This window comes from Gavia stellata, chromosome 2, assembly GCF_030936135.1.
Source record: "Gavia stellata isolate bGavSte3 chromosome 2, bGavSte3.hap2, whole genome shotgun sequence".
Classification (NCBI taxonomy): Eukaryota; Metazoa; Chordata; class Aves; order Gaviiformes; family Gaviidae; genus Gavia; species Gavia stellata.
The window spans coordinates 16,970,217-16,989,822 of NC_082595.1; the positions used below are offsets into that span (position 1 = coordinate 16,970,217).

The window sequence follows — 19,606 nt, forward strand, 5'->3', positions numbered from 1 at the left end:
GCACCTTTAAGATTTACTTCTTGAAGAATGTCCAGCCTTCCTGGACTCCTTTGCACTTCAGGACTGCCTCCCAAGGGACTCTATCAACCAGTCTCCTAAACAGGCCAAAGTCTGCCCTCCAGTAGTCCAAGGTAGTAGTGCTGCTGACCCCTTTCCTTACTTCTCCGAGAATGGAAAACTATCATTTTGTGATCGCTATGCCCAAGATAGCCTCCAACCGTCGCATCACCCACAAGTCTTTATCTGTTCACAAACAGGTCCAGCAGGGTGCCTTCCCTATAGCTGGCTCACCCACCAGCTGTGTCAGGAAGTTATCTTCCACACACTCCAGGAACCTCCTAGACTATTTCCTCTCTGCTGTATTGTATTTCCAGCAGACATCTGGTAAGTTGAAGTCCCCCACAAGAACAAGGGCTAGTGTTTGTGAGACTTCTCCCAGCTTCTTTTAGAATATTTTATCTGCCTCTTCATCCTAGTTTGGTGGTCTATAACACACTCCCACCATGATATCTGCCTTGCTGGCCCTCCTCCTGATTCTTACCCATAAACACTCAACCCTGTCGTCATCATCATTAAGCTCTAGACAACCAAAACACTCCCTAACATATAGGGCTACCCCACCACCTCTCCTTCCTTGCCTATCCCTTCTGAAGAGTTTGTAGCCATCCGTTGCAGCACTCCAGTTGTGCGAGTCATCCCACCATGTTCCTGTGATGGCAACTGTATCATAGTTTTCTGACCACACAACGGCTTCCAGCTCCTCCTGTTTGTTGCCCATGCTGGTGCATTGGTGTAGGTGCACTTCAGTTAGGCTATTGATCCTGCCACCTTTTTTGGGGGAGAAGCCCTAATTAGCATGTGACCATTCTCAGGTGCTTCTATGGTTTCTAACACATCATTAACCCTTGCGTCTTTGCTCTCACACCGGTTTCCATCCCGTTCTTCCACTGAGATGGCAGACCGAAGGACCTCGCTAGAACACCGCAGCATTGGTGTGCTGCCCCCAGGCTTATCTCTTACTGAGCCTGATTTTATCCCTTTCCCCCTTCAAATCTAGTTTAAAGCTCTTTCAGTGAGCCCTGCTAACTCCTGTGCAAAGATCCTTTTAACCCTTTGAGACAGGTGTATCCCATCTGTTGCCAGCAGGCCTGGTGTCATATAAACCAACCCATGATCAAAACACCAAAAGTTCTGCCCATGACACCAGGCTTGGAGCCAGGTATTGATCTGCTGGCTTTTCCTGTTTCTTCCCTCATCATTCCCTGCAACTGGAAGGATAGAGGAGAACCCTACTTGTGCTACTGATCCCTTAACCAGTAATCCCAAGGCCCTGAAGTCTCTCTTGATTGCCCTCAGACTTCTTGTTGCAACTTCATCGCTGCCTACCTGAAAAATCAGTAATGGATAATAATCTGAGGGCCATACCGGGGTAGGAAGCTTTCTGTTCACATCTTTAACCTGGGCCCAGGGAGGCAGCAGACTTCCCTAAGAAGTGGATCTGGTCTGTATATTGGGCCTTCTGTTCCCTTCAGCAGGGAGTCTCCTATGACAGTAACCCATCTTTTTTTCTCTTTATGGAAGCAGTTTTGATGCAAGGCGTAGGCCGACTTAACCTCAGCAACACCTCCAAGCCAGATGAACCATCGTTCTCACTATTGTTCAGTTCCACTTGCAGAGCGTCATAACCTATTATGCAAGGGCACCTGGGAAGGGGGGGTAGTCACAGAGGAGATGTGCCTGCTGCACCAGGCAGGAACTTGCTGTCATTGTCCCCTATCCCTTAAGTCACTGTGTTCAGCCAGGTGGAGTCTGTGTCATGAATCCTGTTTGGATTCAGTATGAGTAAGAACATGAACAGTTTGCTGACGCATCAAAACTTCCCCTCCTAGACCAACTGTATGAGCCTGAATGTGAGCCAGAGCGTGAACTGGGTGCTGAGGAGACATTGTAGCGATTGGATATGCCTTTAGATGAAACAGAGGTTGCTTGCAAGAGTTTAAGCCCAGCGATGTCTTCCACCATTGGCCGATTCATTGCATCTTCATAGGATTTTTCAGTTTGGTCTTGGGACAGGTCAGAATTTTGGGATAGCTGTTAGTGTCTTGCAACTTCTGGGCAGTGCGACCATCAATCAATCCATTCCTAATGGCTTCTTCAGTACTTATTCTTCCATGCACTTCTAGGTCCATGAGGCCATTTTTCATTTACCACTTCAGCTGCTGACATCCTCTTGCCTCTGCCCGTTATGCCTTTGAACCCTATAAAGGCCTTCTGGGCTGGTTTGAGCCGTGTGGCCATATCCTGATCAATGATGCCTTGACTGGTGGCTTCCTGAAACAAAAGCCTCTGGCCTGTGGTAGGGCATATTATGCCCCCTGTCCATGCCTGGGCTTCAAGTAACCATTGCCCAGTGATGCTATCCACGATGCCCTGTTGTATAGCTTCTGAAATGGAGATTTTCTGCAAGTTTTCTGTGTCAAATACGGATGCAATGGGACTGCACTCTTCTGGGGTCTCTGAGAAAGAACTGCTCCTGATCAGCGAGGAAGAACTCCAGACACTCAGCACTGTGGGAGACCGAGTCACCGACTCATGCCGAAACACCTCATCAGTGCCGTTACGGCAGGAAATCATGTCTGCAAACTGTGTCAGACTTAAATTGCTAGACTGGTACTGGTCAAAAAACTTCCTCTCAACCAGACCTTTATCAATAGCATCTTGGATGTCATACTGGCTACCTGTTTTTCTGTTGACAAGGACTATTCTACTGCTACCATCTGATCCTGTAATAGTTACTTCACTCATACTCCCGTCAGCTAGTTCTGTATAGGCGTCGTAATCTATGAGGTCTTCGCTGTACGCCTCCTGCACGAACATTTCCCTCTTTGTTTCTGGACCTACAACAACAACCTGGTGCTTCTTAAGGGTGTTCTTCTGTGAGGTGTGCACCATCTTCTTCTCTTTCAGGGGTAGAAGGCTGTTACTTCATCCTTTATGCATCTTTCTTTAAGCTGCAAGTACGTAGGGTCTTTGCATTCAGAACATCCTGTGGCAAAAAGTTTCACACTTTAATGACATGTTGCTGAAGGATCACCTGCTGTTTGTTTAGAACCTGCCTCTTACTAATTAAATTTTATTCTTTCTGGCTCATATATGGGAGGAGACAGTAAACATTCAAATTCTGTCTTTGTGCCACTCATCTCTAGCTCATCCCCCTATGTGTGGGGTGAGAAGACCACCCCTTTGGCCAGATTCTCCCAGCTAGCTACCACTTGGAGTCACACAATGCCTACCAGGAAAGGATCTGGTGCAGTGAGAGCCATTGCAAGTTTTTACATGGTCCTAACTCATACTCTTAAGATGTGTGACCAGATGGATCAAAGATCTGGTCTTGAAGGATTATCCTCTATTACTGGCTTGCTCCATGATAAAACACAAGAAGTTTGGTGTAAATCCAGAGGTGAAACAGCTCACATCTGCTTGCACACAGAAGGGTTAATGTGGGATTTTTAAAAGAGAAGCCTGAAATGTCTTATGTGCTCCAAATGCATTTTCCAGCCTGACTGTAAGGCATTGTTCCTTGTGTTTGCAAATGTGGCTAGTGTAGTTCTTTATGGCTGAGCAGAGGTGAGTGTCGAGTGAGGTCTCCCAACACAGGCAGCTTCTCCTCAGCTAATGAAGTATCTCAGGGCAATGGCAGTTGCCCTCTCTGGGTCTTTTGAGGAGGGAATGGAAAAATTGTTACCAGATGTGTTGTTTACGCCAGCAGCACTTCCCTGGTAGAAGGGACCCATGCAATGCTGGGGAGTTGCTGTAAACTGTCAGAGAAGCTGGCCTGTGCAAAGGGACCTCTTCTCATCACAGCAATGTAGTAACTGAGGTAGGCCAGTGGGGATGGGGTGTGAGCTGGGAGGAGTGTTATTTAAATCCCTGTGGCCTAAGTAGGAATGGTTGGCACTGATGTGAGCAGCCATCTCCCATCCTCCCCTCTCCTAGTACGTGCATTACAGATAAGATTAGCTATCCTATAGGTGTCCCTCCAGTTCTAGGTGTCCCTTGTACTGTCTTCCCCTTATGTCTGAGAGGATTGTCAGCCTGTGATAAATAGTGCTGCTTTTAATCTGACTGTGTTTGGAGCTGAGGTTCAGCAGCAAATGGGCTGTAAATTACAGATGGAGGGAGGTCACTATCTTAATGCAGGGTGGGTGAGCCCCCTTGTAATGAAGGTCTTTTAACCCTTCAGGCTCCTTCTCGACTTTCTGGACTGCTGTGCTTTGTGGTGCTGATACTGCTGAATAACACTGCTGCCGCAGGATGTGAGCCAGGGGAATGCCAAGGCTCCATGCTGTGAGCTGTCAGAGGAGTCGACCTCCTTTGCAAAGGGATCTCTTTGCAGCACAACCATTTTGTAGGTTGCTGCTTCTTTTCGATGGGTGTTTCCCAACACTTTACCACTGTTTTCTTTGCTAATTCACTTCTGAACTATGTATGTAAAATGCTATCTCCCTGCATAGGATGAGAAAGTTAACAGGTGAATGTTAGTCTTCCAGGAGAATCCTTGAAACTTAGGTATGAATTAGCTGTAACTCTCTCTATCACATCAGCAAAGCCATGAGTAGAGTAATAGAGCTGGTGAGAAACTTACTGTGTGGCTCCATCACATGCAGGTGACTGCCAGCTGAGGCCAGGCTGTGCTGGGTATTTGTACTGAGCAGAAACTGAGTGGTGGGAGGAGAGTAGGAGATTTGCTGAAGACTTACTGGGGAGTGGCACATCTGGAAGCTTTACTTGCAGGTAGAAGCTGGAGTTGGAGTGTATGGTTTCTGTCACTATAGTAAGAGCTATAAAAGAGCTATTAGCCTCTTAAGCTAATGACATAAGGATAATTTGAGAATTTTGTAAAAATTCTTGCTACCAGAAAGGATGATACGTATCACAGCACAGAGCTGCAGCATTCCCCTGGCTCCCATACTGCAGAAGCAGTCTTATTTCGTAAAACATAGTGGTCTGGGAAAGCAAGGAGGAAATTGGAGGATTAAAGGCTCTATTTCAGTGGTAACACCTTTGTTACCAGACTCCATCCACCTGCTGAGTGAGGGCTGTAATGACTTCGTTCCATCTGTAATTTCTAACATCGTGACCTGTTAAATCATAGCCCCAAACACGACTGCAGCTATGTTTATAAAAAGAGATTCTGGTTTTCATAGTGGCTTTGAGGATCAATAAACTGAATGGAGAGTTCTCTAAGACCTGGAGTATTTTGGGTGCTAAGGATCAGAGTCTGGGTGTTTTCTGCCTGAGAGGTTTTTTAAAGTCTTATTTTTTAGTTGGTAGCATTCTTTGTGTCCTCTGTCACACAGGTTTGGCTGGTGGGAGGAGCGTGTGCATATTATGTGGGTGCCTATACCATTGGTCTTTGCTGGGTAAAACTGAGTCTGTTCTAGTCTCTTTGCAAGTACCATCTTTTGGAGGTTTATCTTGAGTGGAATTTAAAAGGATTATCTTGGTTTGCTCTTATAACAATATTTGCCCAGAGCTTTTGAGAACAGACCCATGGTGGACAGGAGTCAATGGGAATGGCTATTGCTGTGGCTCATGTGATACCTGTGTATAAGACCTGATCCCTAGCTGATGTAAAACAATGGAGCTCAATGGAGGTATCAGCTGCATTCAGTTCCCTGTGATCAGAAAACATCAGATGTCTGCTGTTTGTGGTGACTATGGAGTCCATGTGTTCATGCACCATAAGCTCATTGGTGCTGTACACCATACTACTCTGGAGCAATGGTGAGGTATCGGGATTTGCTGTTTTTTTTATTTTGCGAAAGCCCCTGGTGTTTTTATCTTTAGCCTTCCCCTGCGAAAGCATCTCAGCTTAGGCCTGGGTAGAGCAAGGGAAGATTTAGAAAAGGAGGTTTGATGCAGACTCTGACTGCTGCAAGAGAACTGATGTGGGGCAGATGAGAATGTGCAGAGAGTCCACCTGTGCTCTGTGGGTTTGGAATGAACCGTATTTTGACCAGTCTCTGTGCCCCTTGCCAGTGCTGAACCCAGCCCCACTGCACTTCTCTCTGTATAGATTCCTCTGATTCACTCCACCTGCAAATGAGGATCCCCAAGCCTAGGGCAGTGCCCTGTCATCTCTGTAGTTCTAGTGAGGTTTGGCCACGGTGGTAATTTCTTTCCAGGAGCTGTAGAGAGTAGATAAACGTAATCTTGCCGTGCAAACAGTATGTTTGGAACACACGTATTAATTTGTTTGTGGAGTTACAGAAGGATGAGGGAGAGGATTTAAAACAGTAAGAGCACCACACATGTGCATCCCCGCACCCGCCCACCACTCATGTCCTTGCTGTTCAGTGCAAGCTTAGTGTTTTCCTCTGTTAAGATCTAGGTAACCCAACTTAAGCCTACGCTTCTGGAAATCAAGTTCAGTCATTATTCCTCAGAACAGAAGCTCAGTTTCCATGTTCTTTGGTTAATGACTCCCACCACTTGCACCCTTAGAGTTGCCAGTCACCATGTTTGCCTGTGTCTGTGTAAGGTAAGCATTCAACAAAAATGACATCTGTATTCTTAAAACATGGTGGGCTCAACTACCTAGAGTGACTCTCTACCTCCCTCAAATCTGTGAAACCATCGATGGTTAACTAGACTCTAGACCCATGCAGAAGATGATGTGTCTGACTAAATGTGCAGCATTCCTACAAAAAATAGGAATTTTGCTGTCTTTGGCATGGGGCATGCCTGAAAAACAAGGGCCTTGAGGAGTGCTGTGTCCCCCTGGCCCAGCACTGCTTTCACTGAGTCAGCCAGACAGCTGCTCTGTCAAGCAGGACAATGTTCAAGGTTTATGAACTCTGGGTTTGAATTGTAGCCATTTGCAAGGAAATGGGGAAAGGAGTTTGGAGGCAGAGCTGTTACAAAAATTAAAAAGGAAAATAATAATAGCAATGGAAAATAGACTTTAGAAAGCTTTTCCAAACTGGGACTGTTCTGGCTGGAAGTTTAGCCTGTTGAAGGTCCCCAGCTGTAAAACCCAGATCTTGCCTGGGCAGGCATATCTCACTTGTGGATGTTTGAAGACCAAACGGAACCTTTCCTCTAATCTCTAACTCTGCTGCTTTTCTTGAGGAGAGAACAAGCATTATGGCCTGTTTTACTAGCATAAATTGTCCCTGTAATGCTGAATATCTCTAAAAGAGGAGTTAGATGTTAATTTGAAGGTCTGTTTGACTCACTCCTTCCTTCTTCCTCATGTTGTTCCATGGCTCAAAACTGCCTTTCAGTGTCTTAAAATCTCTCTTGTTTTCCCACTCTCTAAGAGTTTCTTATAATTGGGAGGATGGCACCTCCCTCATTCAACATCAGGCAGTGTCCCATGGCAACTGGAGCAATTGTTGACCTGGAAAAATAACAGTGGGGAAATATAGTAAAATGTTTTTACTAAAGCCAAGCAGTTGGGAAGGATAAAAGCCAGCAGCAGAGCCCTGTGCTGTAGGATGCCCATGTCTCTAGTAGCTGCTCTGTAGGCAGTGTGGCAGGGAGAAGGTAAGCGAGTACTTGTTTCATTTCTTCACTCTGAAGAAATGGAAATTGGTTCCCCATAGCAGAGATATCAGTAGTCATTGGTGAGCTCATCATCCCTTTCTGCTTTTGTGCCAGGAACCAGTGAGTGAGACCAACTCAGCAAAGTCTCTTTCCAGGGCACATGGAAAGGGCTTTACTGGAGTGCCAGGGCTCAAATGAATGAGCCTGTGTCACAGTCTTGTATGTGGCAGTACAGGCAGCATTGGCCTCTGCCAGGGAAGCCACCTCCCTGGAGGTAAGCTCACTCCCTCCCTCCTGGAGGAAGATTGGGAATTATGCCCTCCAGCCTGTGTGCGTTCTTGATTCAAGCTGGGAATGAGGGGTTGCCTGTGGTGAGTTGTATCTTTGTCTTATTTGCTCCTCACACACACACCCTCCACTGCATGAAGCCACCCTGTTGGTGTTTTAATTTTTTAGGACAATACAGCCATTAAGTGAGGTCTTTTGGGAGAGATTTGTTCTGCCTTAGAAGTGAGATTCCCTTCTCTTTTGTAAGCTTCCAGATGATTCTTAATGTAATTACTTTTGATCATATGATAGCAGGTTTATTTCTCTTCTATAAGCAAAGACCAAGAGGAACTTTGCTTTAACAGAGTGGGTTTTTTTAATTGTCTGATGTATTTCAGGGCTTTAGACTCTAAGGGTGACTGGACCTTTTAGGACCTGGGCAATTCTGGCTGCAGCTAGTTATCATTATTCAGTTGACAAACAGCAGTATGAAGAGAAAGACAAAAAGTTTTTCTGTCTCTAGCTTTTTCTTATATCTGCTAGTTTGTCTTTCATGCTACATCTCCCTCAAAGTTAAAGCTTTGCACTCAGTTCTCCTTAAATACCATCTGATTATTCTGCACAAACCCATCTTTCCTTACTGGAGAGTGATGCAAAATCAAGCGCATGGGGAAGTTTGTCCATGTTTCCATCTGGTACGGTGCGAGTCCTTAGCCTGACAAAAGGCATGTCTGGTGTCAGAGCTGAAGGTCCCAGGGGTAAGACTGAGATCCTCATCAACAGGAGGCTGCTGTCTTTGAACTTCAGATCTGATGCATTTCCTGAAGAAAGACTGGAGGTTGGATGGGCATCCGTCCTTTGTTTTCTGGCTTGTTTTGTGCCATGGCTTGTAAACATTCACACATCTATGTGAATTGGAGATTTTCTTCTCTTTAATTTTGCACGTTAAGGTACAGAATGTACTGGGCACAGTCCTGGGCAACCTGTTCTGGTTGACTCAGCTTGAGCAGGGGCTTTGACTAGATGATACCAAGAGGTCTCTTCCAGTCTAAACAGTTCTGTGATTCGTATGCTGTGAACGAAGCCATGATCTAGTGTGATCTTTGACATGGAGATTGAGTTTTCTGTTATCGCAGTGCCACAGTTCTGAGTTTGTGAGGCAAACAAGACTGTGCTGCCTTGGACAAAAGTAAATCTGTGGCTAATGTAAGACAGGGACTGTGCAAGGGAGGCTGGAGGCCTGAACACAGTATTGCTGTGTTTAGTGGAATGCTTTTGAAGAGAGGACAGTGTTACTGTTAAAGCCTCGGAAGAGTCAAGGGAGAGAGCGTTTATCTCCAACTAGTCAGAGCATTAGTCTTTGATTCTCTATATAGTTTCTGGAAATTCATGTTATCCATACAAACAGACAGTCCTTTTTTCGAACTTCCATTAATCTTTGCCTGTGTGGTGTATTATGGCATGGAGTTTCATGTGTAAAATTGGAACTCTGCAAGATTAATGGTTAGTCTGCTATGAATGATAGTTCTCTGTTAGGGAACATGGGAGCTATGGTCTCATACATAGCAGCTTGGGAGACTTCAGTTCCCACAACCAGGATAAAATTTGTGGGAGGATTTACTAATAAAAAGAGAATGTAGCAATACTGAAATAGAAGACCTTGCTAAATGACAAATGGAGGGAAAATGATGATGTCTCTGATTGAAAGATGTGAAGACCAAGCAGGAGGCTATTTGCATATATGTAACCCACACAAAATCAGAGATGAGAGGACTTCTGAAAGACAGTGCAGGTCATGGGACATCAGAGGCAATGTGACTTCTGAGTCTTATAATCTGTTTACTTCATTCATGCATAAAATGCACAATTGCTGGATTTTAAGGCTTTTTTATGGCTAGCCTGTGATATATATTATGAAATTATTCCAATTTCTGTGGGAAATTTTCTGTCTAAAACAAGGGTATAATAAACCAGTGGGAGTAATGGGAGAAACCAAGTCTGAATGTTGGGAGAAATGTGCTACTGGTATGTTCTTCTTCCAAAAGAAAAGATGGGTGTCAGGAAGAATGGCTCAATAGGTATGTCTAATTGCCTTGTTTCTGAAAAGCACTTGATATGTTGCTCATAAAAATCGTAGTTGATTCTAGTAGAGTGAGTGCTTACTTTTCCATGGCTAGCATCAGGAGGATGATTAGCAAGACTGTGGGAACCCCTTTTTTCCATGAAGCCTTCCCTATTGTCCTACCACTTTAATTTCTTTGGGATATACTATGGGACTAAATCCACAGACTCAGTATCTTCTTGTTTAAAAGAGGTTTTTCTTCTCTCGCAGGTGCTCTGAACAAAGCCTCTAGAGAAGTGTCTTGGGCTGCCTGTGGGACTGGGGAGGACTTAGCAGAGGCGAGTTATCCATATGAGACAAGAGGCTAGCAAAATTGTACTTTTACGGGGAGGAGTGAATATTCTGGAAGCCCAGGACCAGTAGACACAAAGACCTTCAAAACATCAATCATTGACTCAAATCCAACTCCTATTTTAATCATCTCAAGCCAGTGACATTGTGCAGTAGCTCTTTGACCTGCATGTGCTAGATGTCGTTGCCTCTTTTTTGGAAGAAGCACCATGCCATGTATTGACATTTACACAGTACAAAAACCGGAGCTGATAGATTTCCCACACAGAGCCATTAAACCTCACTGAAAACCCTGCCATGTCCAAATGAAGGGTTTTTATGTGGGAATGAGCCACAAACTAAGGTCAATACCTCTTGAGTTAGTTAGAATTGGAAAAAGCTAAAAACTTAGCTTTTGTAAAGAAGACAGGACCACTGTCATGTCTGTACAGCAGCTAGCACAATGGCACCTCAGTGTCAGCTGTCCCCTCTGTGAACTACCATGGCACAAACGAGGTATTATACCTGTTCTGGGGACAACTAGAAGTCTGTTAGTTTGGCAGTGTTCCTCAGTGCCAGCTGCCTTTATTAAATGACTCATGTGTGAATACATACAAGAAAATTGTAGTTGCGGTGGAAAAACAACCCCCTGCGTTTACTTCAAGGGTATCAGAAATGGGGATAAATCTGTGCCACTTTCCCCATTCCCAGTTGGAAAGTAGTTTAAAGACTAGCAAGGAAGGAAAATATTTTCTGATTTCTTTAACAGCAATGTAAATATAGAAGGGGAAAAGGTAGCTTTTGCGAAGGAGGAGAAAAAAGGTGGCAACAGGCTTTTTGGGGAAAAAAATCCCCAAACAATCCTGGAGGATGGTCACAAAATAGGTGGGTTGACTTAATAGCTGTCAAAGTCAGAATTTCTCCAATATTCCTGTTATTTCTCTACATCAGCTGTATGTGTCTTTCATAGGCACCTAGTTAAGTGTAGTTGATCTTTTGGGTCTCTGGGAGGTTGAAACACTCCAAGGATGTTTCCCTAGGAACAGTGGTGGAGGCAAAATAGGCCCGTAGCAGTTGAATGGTTGCGTGCTGCCTCACCTTCTACAAAAGTCAAGCACAGCACATCAGACGCTTTTAAAATGGAAACACAACATGTAACCTTTTGAAACCTAGTGCCACTGGATACTGTTGTGGGCAAGTAACTTGTGAGACTCAGCTAAGAATGATGGGAATGCTTGTTGTTATTCTGGATAAAAAGGTGTAAGGAATAATAAAACTCATCTTGCAGTGATCATGTTATTCCAGAACTGTCTCTTCTAAAGGTTTGTTTTGAAGTATTGCATTTTCCTTTGACTCATTTGGTTTTGGACATTTCCAGAGACACATACTGAGCTGCATAGCTCAGAGGTTTGATCTAATAACTTCCAGGTATGTGCTATGCAGCATAATAAAAGTCACTTTAGGAACAAGGTAGGTAGGGTTTCCTCTAACTAAGAAACTCAGGAACAGTGGGATCTATCTGACCTACAAAAGCTTGGTTTCAGATCTCTCACCCCTTCTCAAGAGGCAACTACCAAGTTTGTTCAGTGTTAGAGCATGCTTTGAGTAAGTGGGTATTTAGGTATACAGCACGTAGATTGGTCAAGTCCATTGGCCGACCCAGAGCAAATGTTCTTGAAAATTCTTGATAGACAAAATATGTGAATTGTCGTGACTCTTGGAGCATTTAAGGGTGTTCAGTGGTACTGTAAGACTCTAGGCTGGTGGGGATAACATAATGTTATTGTTTGCATTTCTGTGAAATCCTGTTTCTTTTATTTCTATTACATTCTTCAGAGTTGTCCTGTAAGAAAGCAAGATGAGTCTGTTCTTTGACTTGTGTGTGTGTGCCTTCAAGGGGGAAGTGTGGGTACGTACATAGGACAGCTAAAGTTAACATGCCACTTCCATTTGTGGGTGCCTTGCAAGATGATAGTGCTGTTGACAGGATGTGTCTTTATTTCAGCGGTGGGTTTTGGAGATTCAGTTGTCCACGTGATGTGGATGTGGTAGGCCATGATGGTTATAAGCTGCATGTCTGGGAAGCTAAGGGCAGGGTATGTTCGTTGTGCTTGGGAAAGAGTTGGTGGTGCAGTAAGGTTGAAATAGCAGTAGGCTGTGTGTTTTGTGTTTCTGCAAGTAAGAGGATACAATGGGAGTTTGAGGTTGGGAGGTGAGGATGTGTATACGGGGAGGGGGTACGGGCGGGTGTGTGTGGTTAGTTGGGGTGGACGCCTGCAGGATATGAGAGGGGGAGGGTGGGGGAAGTGGCTTGGGCAGCAGCAGGGCAACGTTCAGTGTTCACGATGAAGCCTTTTCTTTCTCCTTGCCCCCTAGATCTCCTACCCCCCAAGTGATGAGGACAGCGATGACTCTGAGGGAGAGAACCAGGAACTTGCTCAGATCGACAGAGGTAAAGGGACGAGATAGGAGGATCCTGGGACGCTACAGCTGAAGTTCATTTTGCTTTTCACTTGTGCTCTTGGAAGTGCCTCCTTCTCTGTCCCCAATGTACCACAACCCGATGCATTAAGTCAGTCACCTTGAAGTCTTTGGGACCTCACAGGGAGAAGCTGTTGTTATCAGATGCTGCAGTTGAACTTTTGTTACCAGAGATAGACATCATTAACCACATGTTAAGGCCCCCGTGCTGCAGACATGGGGCAGAGAAGGTCTACAATTGGGCCGGCAGCAGAGCTGGGACTAAAAATTTATCTTCTATTCCATGCTTGTGCACCTGCATCATCGTTGTTCTAGGTTTCCTCTTCCTTGTCATTTCCAGTTTTGACCTTCCCTTTCTGCATTCCCCTGGACTCACTTGTTTGATTAGCTTGTTCCCTTCGTCCTGTAGTTGTTGGTATTGGGCAGTCCTATTCTTGAATCTAGCTGAGGATCTTTCATAGAGGAGAGACAGGTGCTCTGCTATTGTTTTTGGACCTGGTATGAAGTCGCTTAGAGCTGTGGGTGAAATCTGTAGCAAATGCATCTCTTCAGCTATCCTAAGTCTCTGCCATTTGTGCATGCCTTGTGTTTTATCATAATTTAGTCAAATTCAAGTGGATTCTTATGCAAAGGCAGAAGTTGTTAAATTCCTGACCCACAGGACATGTCCTGTCAAAATATAAATCCCTGCTCCACATGCTTAAAATGGAAAGAACTCAGCAGAACACGTAAAGCATTCCCAGCTTACGGCTGAAGGCAGGTTCTCTTGTATGGCAAGCCTTGTAATAGAAAGAGGACCTTTACCTCCAGAAACCAGATTTCTGTTATTTGAGCCACAGACGTGCTGCTTAGAATATTGTAAGTAACTTACCTCCTCTGTCCTGAGAACTAGTCACTAGAATTTAATGTTTCTAGCTAGAGGTAAGTGCCTAACCACACATTTGCAAGATCATGTCTTCTTGACCTTCAAGGGTTGAGGTGGGCAGCAGGTCCATGTTCTTGCTCTGCAACTAGACTTCCAGGTGACAGTTTGCAAGGGATTGTCTAGCAGTCTGGTCTAAACAAAGTTCTGGAAACTTTCAAAGGGAAGCATTCAGTGTGTGTGTGGGGGCTGTTTCTTCTGGGGGGGAAAAAAAGTCAGAAAACAGCTCAGAAGTTTACTTGGGAGGCGGTAAAAAAAAAACATGTCAGGAGAAAGCAGGACCAGTTTATTAGGGTGTGGGATGCAGATCTGCTCTGCCACTCCTCTATCTCCTCCTCCTACCAGAGAGAAGACGGAATTGTACCTTGACCCCTCTGGCCACTAACCAGCTCCAGAACCAGGAGAACCAATGCTGCAAGGTTCGGGCCCTCTTCCATGCCAGCCTTGACCGCCACAGCTCGGAAGAGGAGCTGGAGCGCATCAACCGAGAGTTTGCTGCTGAGAAGCGGAAGTGGTCCCAGGTCAGCAGGCTTGCCTGCTGCAGCGACAGCAACAACACCTCCTCCAGTGACGAAGAAGTGAAGAACTTGTGTACTATGTCCTTCCGGCCTGTGGCAGAGCAGGCTGATGGCCTGCACACCAGCCCAAGCCCCGTGCTGTTCAGTGCCTCCCCTCCCAAGAGACTCCAGCCCCTGGTGCGGAGCCCAGCCTCCAGACCTTTAATCTTCACAAGCGTTGGGGCAGGCCTTGAGCAAGTCATGCCTTGTAAGAGACATCGACAAGGATATGGGGATAAGGTCAGCAGGCCCAGCCTTGACCTGGAAAAAATGCAGCAGGTAAGGCAGAACTTCATATGAGGAAAGCAGCATCACCTGAGAGGTGTTGTAAGCAAAGACAGAAAAGGATTATTGAGGTAGGGTTCAGTAAAGTCATAGGGTTGTTTCTTGTGATCACGTCTTCAGAGGCATAATTGGTACTTCTGCTGTCTGTCTACGATAAACTAGGCCTAAGTGTAGATACCTCTCTTGAGAGGTAAAGCCGCTGCTACTTGTGTGGCTTTTGCTACAGGTGGGCTGTTCTCTTGCTACCCCCATTAGGAAGGCAGCACCCATACTGTCAAGTTCATTGCATGACATGGGAACAAAATCACTGGAGTTAATTTTTGCCAAGTTGCCCCTGCTGCTATGAGCTGACCCATACCATTTACTCCAAAATAAATTAATTGCTTAGGGGTGTATAAAGAAATATCTTTGTGATGAAAGTGTTTGTAGACTTAATGATGATAGGTATTTCCACACTTGTTGACCTCCTTGGGCCCAGGTCTCTCTCTGCCTCCTAGGAGTTTTACAGCAATATAAAACAGTGCTTTTTACCTCCTTAACACCTCACAAATACAAACTGTTTACAGTTTGCTCTAGATGCAGTTACTCTTGATTTTGCAGGACTTTTGTAGGGGCCTGGGACTGAGGTGCATAAATACTAGGAGTTTGCCTCAACTCTGCAGAGGCTGGGAAATAGGGCATGCCTGGTACTGGGGGGGTGGGCTGCCCAGCACGGTGCCCATCTGGTGCCTCTCTTTCAGAAGGCATTGCTGTAGAGTTAGTATTTTAGCTCACTCTTCATTATTTGTTTTTCTTCTTGCACTGGTGTAGTGTCAGTTTGAAAGAGTATCTGCAGACATCTGCTGACCCTGGTAAATTGCAGTAAGTTAAAGACAGTTATTTTAAGTTCTGAATTTCCTCTCATTAGGGAAGAATGTCAGTGCCTCTGGTTGGTTGGATGTGCTAGTTTTAACCTCACTAACAACACCCACTTTAAGCCTACAAGATGGACCCACTAAAAGAAAGGACTATGTATTTATTTTCCAAGATCTATAAAAGTGAGAACCCTCCATTTCCCTATTACATTGCTGCTTGTTCTTAGCCCTGCTGGCAGCATACATCCCATGAATACATAATGCAGAGACTTGAGGTTTCAGTACACTTCCTCACCCCCTCTTCACCCTTCTCGCCAAGTTTCTGCTCACAGTACATTCAAAAGGCCCAGTCTTGCATTTCACATCACCCAAATCTTCTACTGATACTGACAGACTTTAATTAGTCTCACATCCTAATGAGAGGAGAAAAAAGCTGGTAAGCCTGTGCCCAGCCTTCTTTTTTTTCCAGAGTGCATGTGAGTAAATGGAGAAATTTTCCTTTTGGCCCAGGTTCTTTCTCTGATTTGGATCCCAGGTATAGCATCTACCTGCTCTGCCTTAAGTTCCCTTCAGCAGTGTGTTTGGGAGTGTGTTGGTGAAGGTTAGAGGCTAATGTAATTAAGCTTTCCAAACTGCTGTAGTTTCTCTGGGAAACCTTGTGAGAATGATTTGCTTCCTGGTCCGACTGCGCTCTACACTTCTGGATTAATTGTGGCAAAGATTTTTGGAAAAGAAGTTGAAATCTGGAGTGGAGGTGGGTTGTGTGTTTTTAAAAAAACATTTTTACTGCAGATGAAGTGTTAATGACACCTACTAGGTTGTGGAATCTCTGTTATAAAGAAAGGATATTCAGCTAGTGGTTTTAATTTAGAAGTGTACTTTTTTGGGTGGGGGGGGTGGAGGAAACATGCAGAGTAAGATGCAGCCTGAATACTGTAACAGTGTTTGGTCATTTATATTATTTAATTTTCAACCAGTAACATCTTGAAGCTTTATGGTTACTTCTTGTGTGATTAGGAAGTCTTGTTCACTGCATGGCTTTGCTTGCTACCTGTACTTGTTTCTGCTGCAAAAATCACGACAGAAATAACAATCGTGTTATAGATTCAGTCTTCTACTGACATTTGGATTCCCATCAGCTTAGCAAAAATCAGCGATCTCATTTCTTATGACAGTGATGTGAAATCTGGGTTTTGTTTTGAGTTCTGGCACAAAATCTTTGTATGAAGCTGGGCAAGTCTTGTTCAGTACTGCCATTCCCCACCTGTAAAATGGGACCAGGGCATTTCTTTCTTGGTCTGTTTTCATTCTCCAACAAAAATGCCTCTTATTAACTGTCTGGGCAGCTCTTGGCATCATGTAGTTTTTAGTCAGGTTAACAATGCAAACGAGGAATGATAATATTAAACTGGCTACTCTAAGGCTTCATCTGGACTCTGAACAGCAAGCTATTCTTGCTTTGAGATTCTTATCCTTACTATCATGTTCTTGCCCATGAGAATACAACTGAAAAACTTGATCAGATGGAAACTTTTCTGAGTAGCAGATGTGGTTTTCACTCTTGTCCCTGAGCCCTACTTCCCATTCCTGCATCTCTACAAAGCTGATAGATGACAAAGAGTATCAGGCAAGATTAATTTGTGCCAGAAACAAATGTGTTCTGAGACAAGATGATACTTTCGGGTGCATGATATGGTATGGGTTACTCAGTGGTGGGTGAAGAGATGCCAAGTGCTTTGTCTTTGCATCAGATCCAGTTTATGTTGAATGGTGATGGAAAATTGGTCCAGAGAATTGTGGTGTGGGGATGCTTAAGCAGCTTTTGCAGGAAGGCCGTGGATCAATGGCATATGGTGTCCAAATGTCTTCCTGTGTTCCAGTGATTTTGGTGCCTTTTGGTAAGGAAGGGGAGCAAATTTGGGAGATACAAGTGGGTTTGGGGCAATCTGAGTGCTTTTAAGGGGTTAGAGAATTGCTGTGCCTGTTAGAGAATGTAAGAGAATTGTACCTCCATGGCCTGTGGATAAATGGAAACCTCCATCATCTGGGCCTTTCAGTTCAGCCTCCCTCAGCAGGAAAGACTGCACAGGAACAGGTTTAAAAAGTCCCATTCTGGTTAAGTGCCAGGCCATGCCTTTCTGGTTTCACGGGGCAATGCGATTCTGCCCTTTTGTGCCCCAGCCTTGAGTTTGGACAGCTGGTGGGTGTATTTCCCACCCTGGCTGGCTGGTCAGCTGGGCACACAGGCTCCTCCCTATGGAGGCTGAGTGAGGGGAATTCAATATATGCTTTTCTTCACTCCTCCAAAGGACTAGAAAATTAGCTCAGAAGACTTCCCCCTTTCTTTCCCTGGCTCATGCAGACAGCTGCATTGCTGCAGTGAATGTCTGCTCTCAGCTGCCCCTTGATCATGGTCCTTGGAGAGCAACCTCATTACACACAGGCCCTGCTGCCAGCCACTTGCTATTTAATGAAGGCTGTGCATGTCCTAGAAAGACTGGGGCGGCTGCCACCCTGCTAACCTCAGCAGATCTGACTTTTTTGGCAATACTGAGAGCACGGACATCCTTTGATGGCTCAAAGTGAAGGTACCGGGGGATGCAAGGGATGGCTCAGGTGTAAGGAAGTCCAGGGTGTCACAAAAACTCTTTGGAGCTGCTGAGCTCATTCCCAGGGGATGTGAATAATTGGTTTTGGCATGTTGTGTAAACAGAGGAAGTAAAGGGTCCATCCTCCTGTACCGTTTAGTGGGACTGGGTAGAACTCTTCTCAAATCTACTTTTAGCTGAGTTGAGAAGTCAGTGCAGCATTTGCAGGGAGAGAGATCATAAGAGATGTCTCTCGGTGGAGAGCAGCTTTGGGTTGGCAGGATGAGAAATCCAAATTGACTTCATTTATGTGTGGGTAGGTGGCTGGTAGGGAAAGCATTGCTTTAAAGTACAAGGCAGAGAGTTTGGGTACATGGGTATATTTCCTGTTATGCTACAAAGTCACTAGGTAGTTCTGAGCAAGTTGTAAAACCTTTCTGTCATGGTCTGCCTGCATGTTTGAGTAGATAATATCAAGCTTGTATTGTCTTATGGAGGCTTAATGCATTATTTAAAATGCTTTGAGATTCTAGGATGAAAAAGGCCAGCACAGAAGAGAAAAACACATCCTCAACATGATTTTGGATGCTAGTCCTTCTGCTGAATATTTGAATACTGGCATTTTGGTTGGACTGGGCCTGGTAGGGCGATTAACACTGAAAGCTTTCTTCGGGCTGATACTGTTTGTACAGAGGCTGCAGGACAGCACTCGCCACATGTGACCAAGGACGAGTGTGTGACCCCTAGTATGCTGGGGTCTGGGCCTCAGGCTGCTAATGGCTCCAGGGTAAGATTTCCATATCCTTAGCACAGCTGGGCTTTGCCGTTGCCTGTCTCTCCAGGACTTGACAAATAGATTCCAGATAGAGAACCTGTGAGCTTATGAGTCCTTTTCACCTTGGACTCCTATTTGAATCCAGGCCCTGTCAGCTCCTGAAAATTGTTATCATCTGTTTGCCCATCTGAGCTTGCCTCTGTGCCAAGGGGGTGCTGGAAAACCCACTGCTGGTGCTGGTGGCAGTATCATCGTTGTCTCTGCCCTGGGCCTTGCTCTCCAGAGGGACTGAGTGGAGTTCAGGGGCCTGTGCTGAGCATAACAGCTTACACCATTTCCAAAGGGGCCCAATGCCAGAACTTGTCTCTCCCAGGTGTGAAAAGTTGGGCCATAGCAGTTCTTTGTCCTCGGGTGCAGTAGAGTGCTTGTTGAAGCAATGCAATAAGGAAACTGTTGCAGAAACTGATTGCACCATTACAGAATGAGAAATCCTGCTTCTGGTAACCTGCTGCAATTTTGCTTTTATTTTTCACCCTCAGAAATATCCTATAACAGCTATTCCTCCAGCACAGAAATCCCCGTCTATCTCACCCCTGCCAGCATTTCGCACTGAAGTAGCCAGCAAAACAAATGCTATGCCCGGCTGCTGTGAGGCAATCCTAGCATGAGAAAGTCTGGGGCTGAAAAAGATTTATTAGATTGTCTGGTCTACTTGCCTGCAAGGATGTAGTTCTGTGGCAGGAGGCTCTGGGACTCTATAGACATGTACCACATGAGTGGGTGATGGGGCATGGTAGAGGTGTCTCATTCTTTGTGTCTTTGGAGGAGCTGAGGAGATGCTCTCTTCTGTTTGATGTCTGTTATAAAGACTCTTTGGCTCAGTGCCACCCGGCTGATGTCTGGCTTGCTGATTAAGGCATTTGTAGTTTGACAG

General features: G+C 45.1%; 1 protein-coding gene across 2 annotated transcripts in view; it reads left to right on the forward strand.

Moving 5' to 3' along the window:
* Positions 1 to 19,606, forward strand: part of LOC104254649 (uncharacterized) — a 65,451-nt gene that overhangs the window by 11,292 nt on the left and 34,553 nt on the right. For both annotated transcript variants that reach the window (XM_059835192.1, XM_059835197.1), the window contains exons 2-3: positions 12,587 to 12,662; positions 13,959 to 14,449. In XM_059835192.1, the coding sequence (XP_059691175.1) occupies positions 12,587 to 12,662; positions 13,959 to 14,449 (567 nt within the window). The remainder of the gene's footprint in view (positions 1 to 12,586; positions 12,663 to 13,958; positions 14,450 to 19,606) is intronic.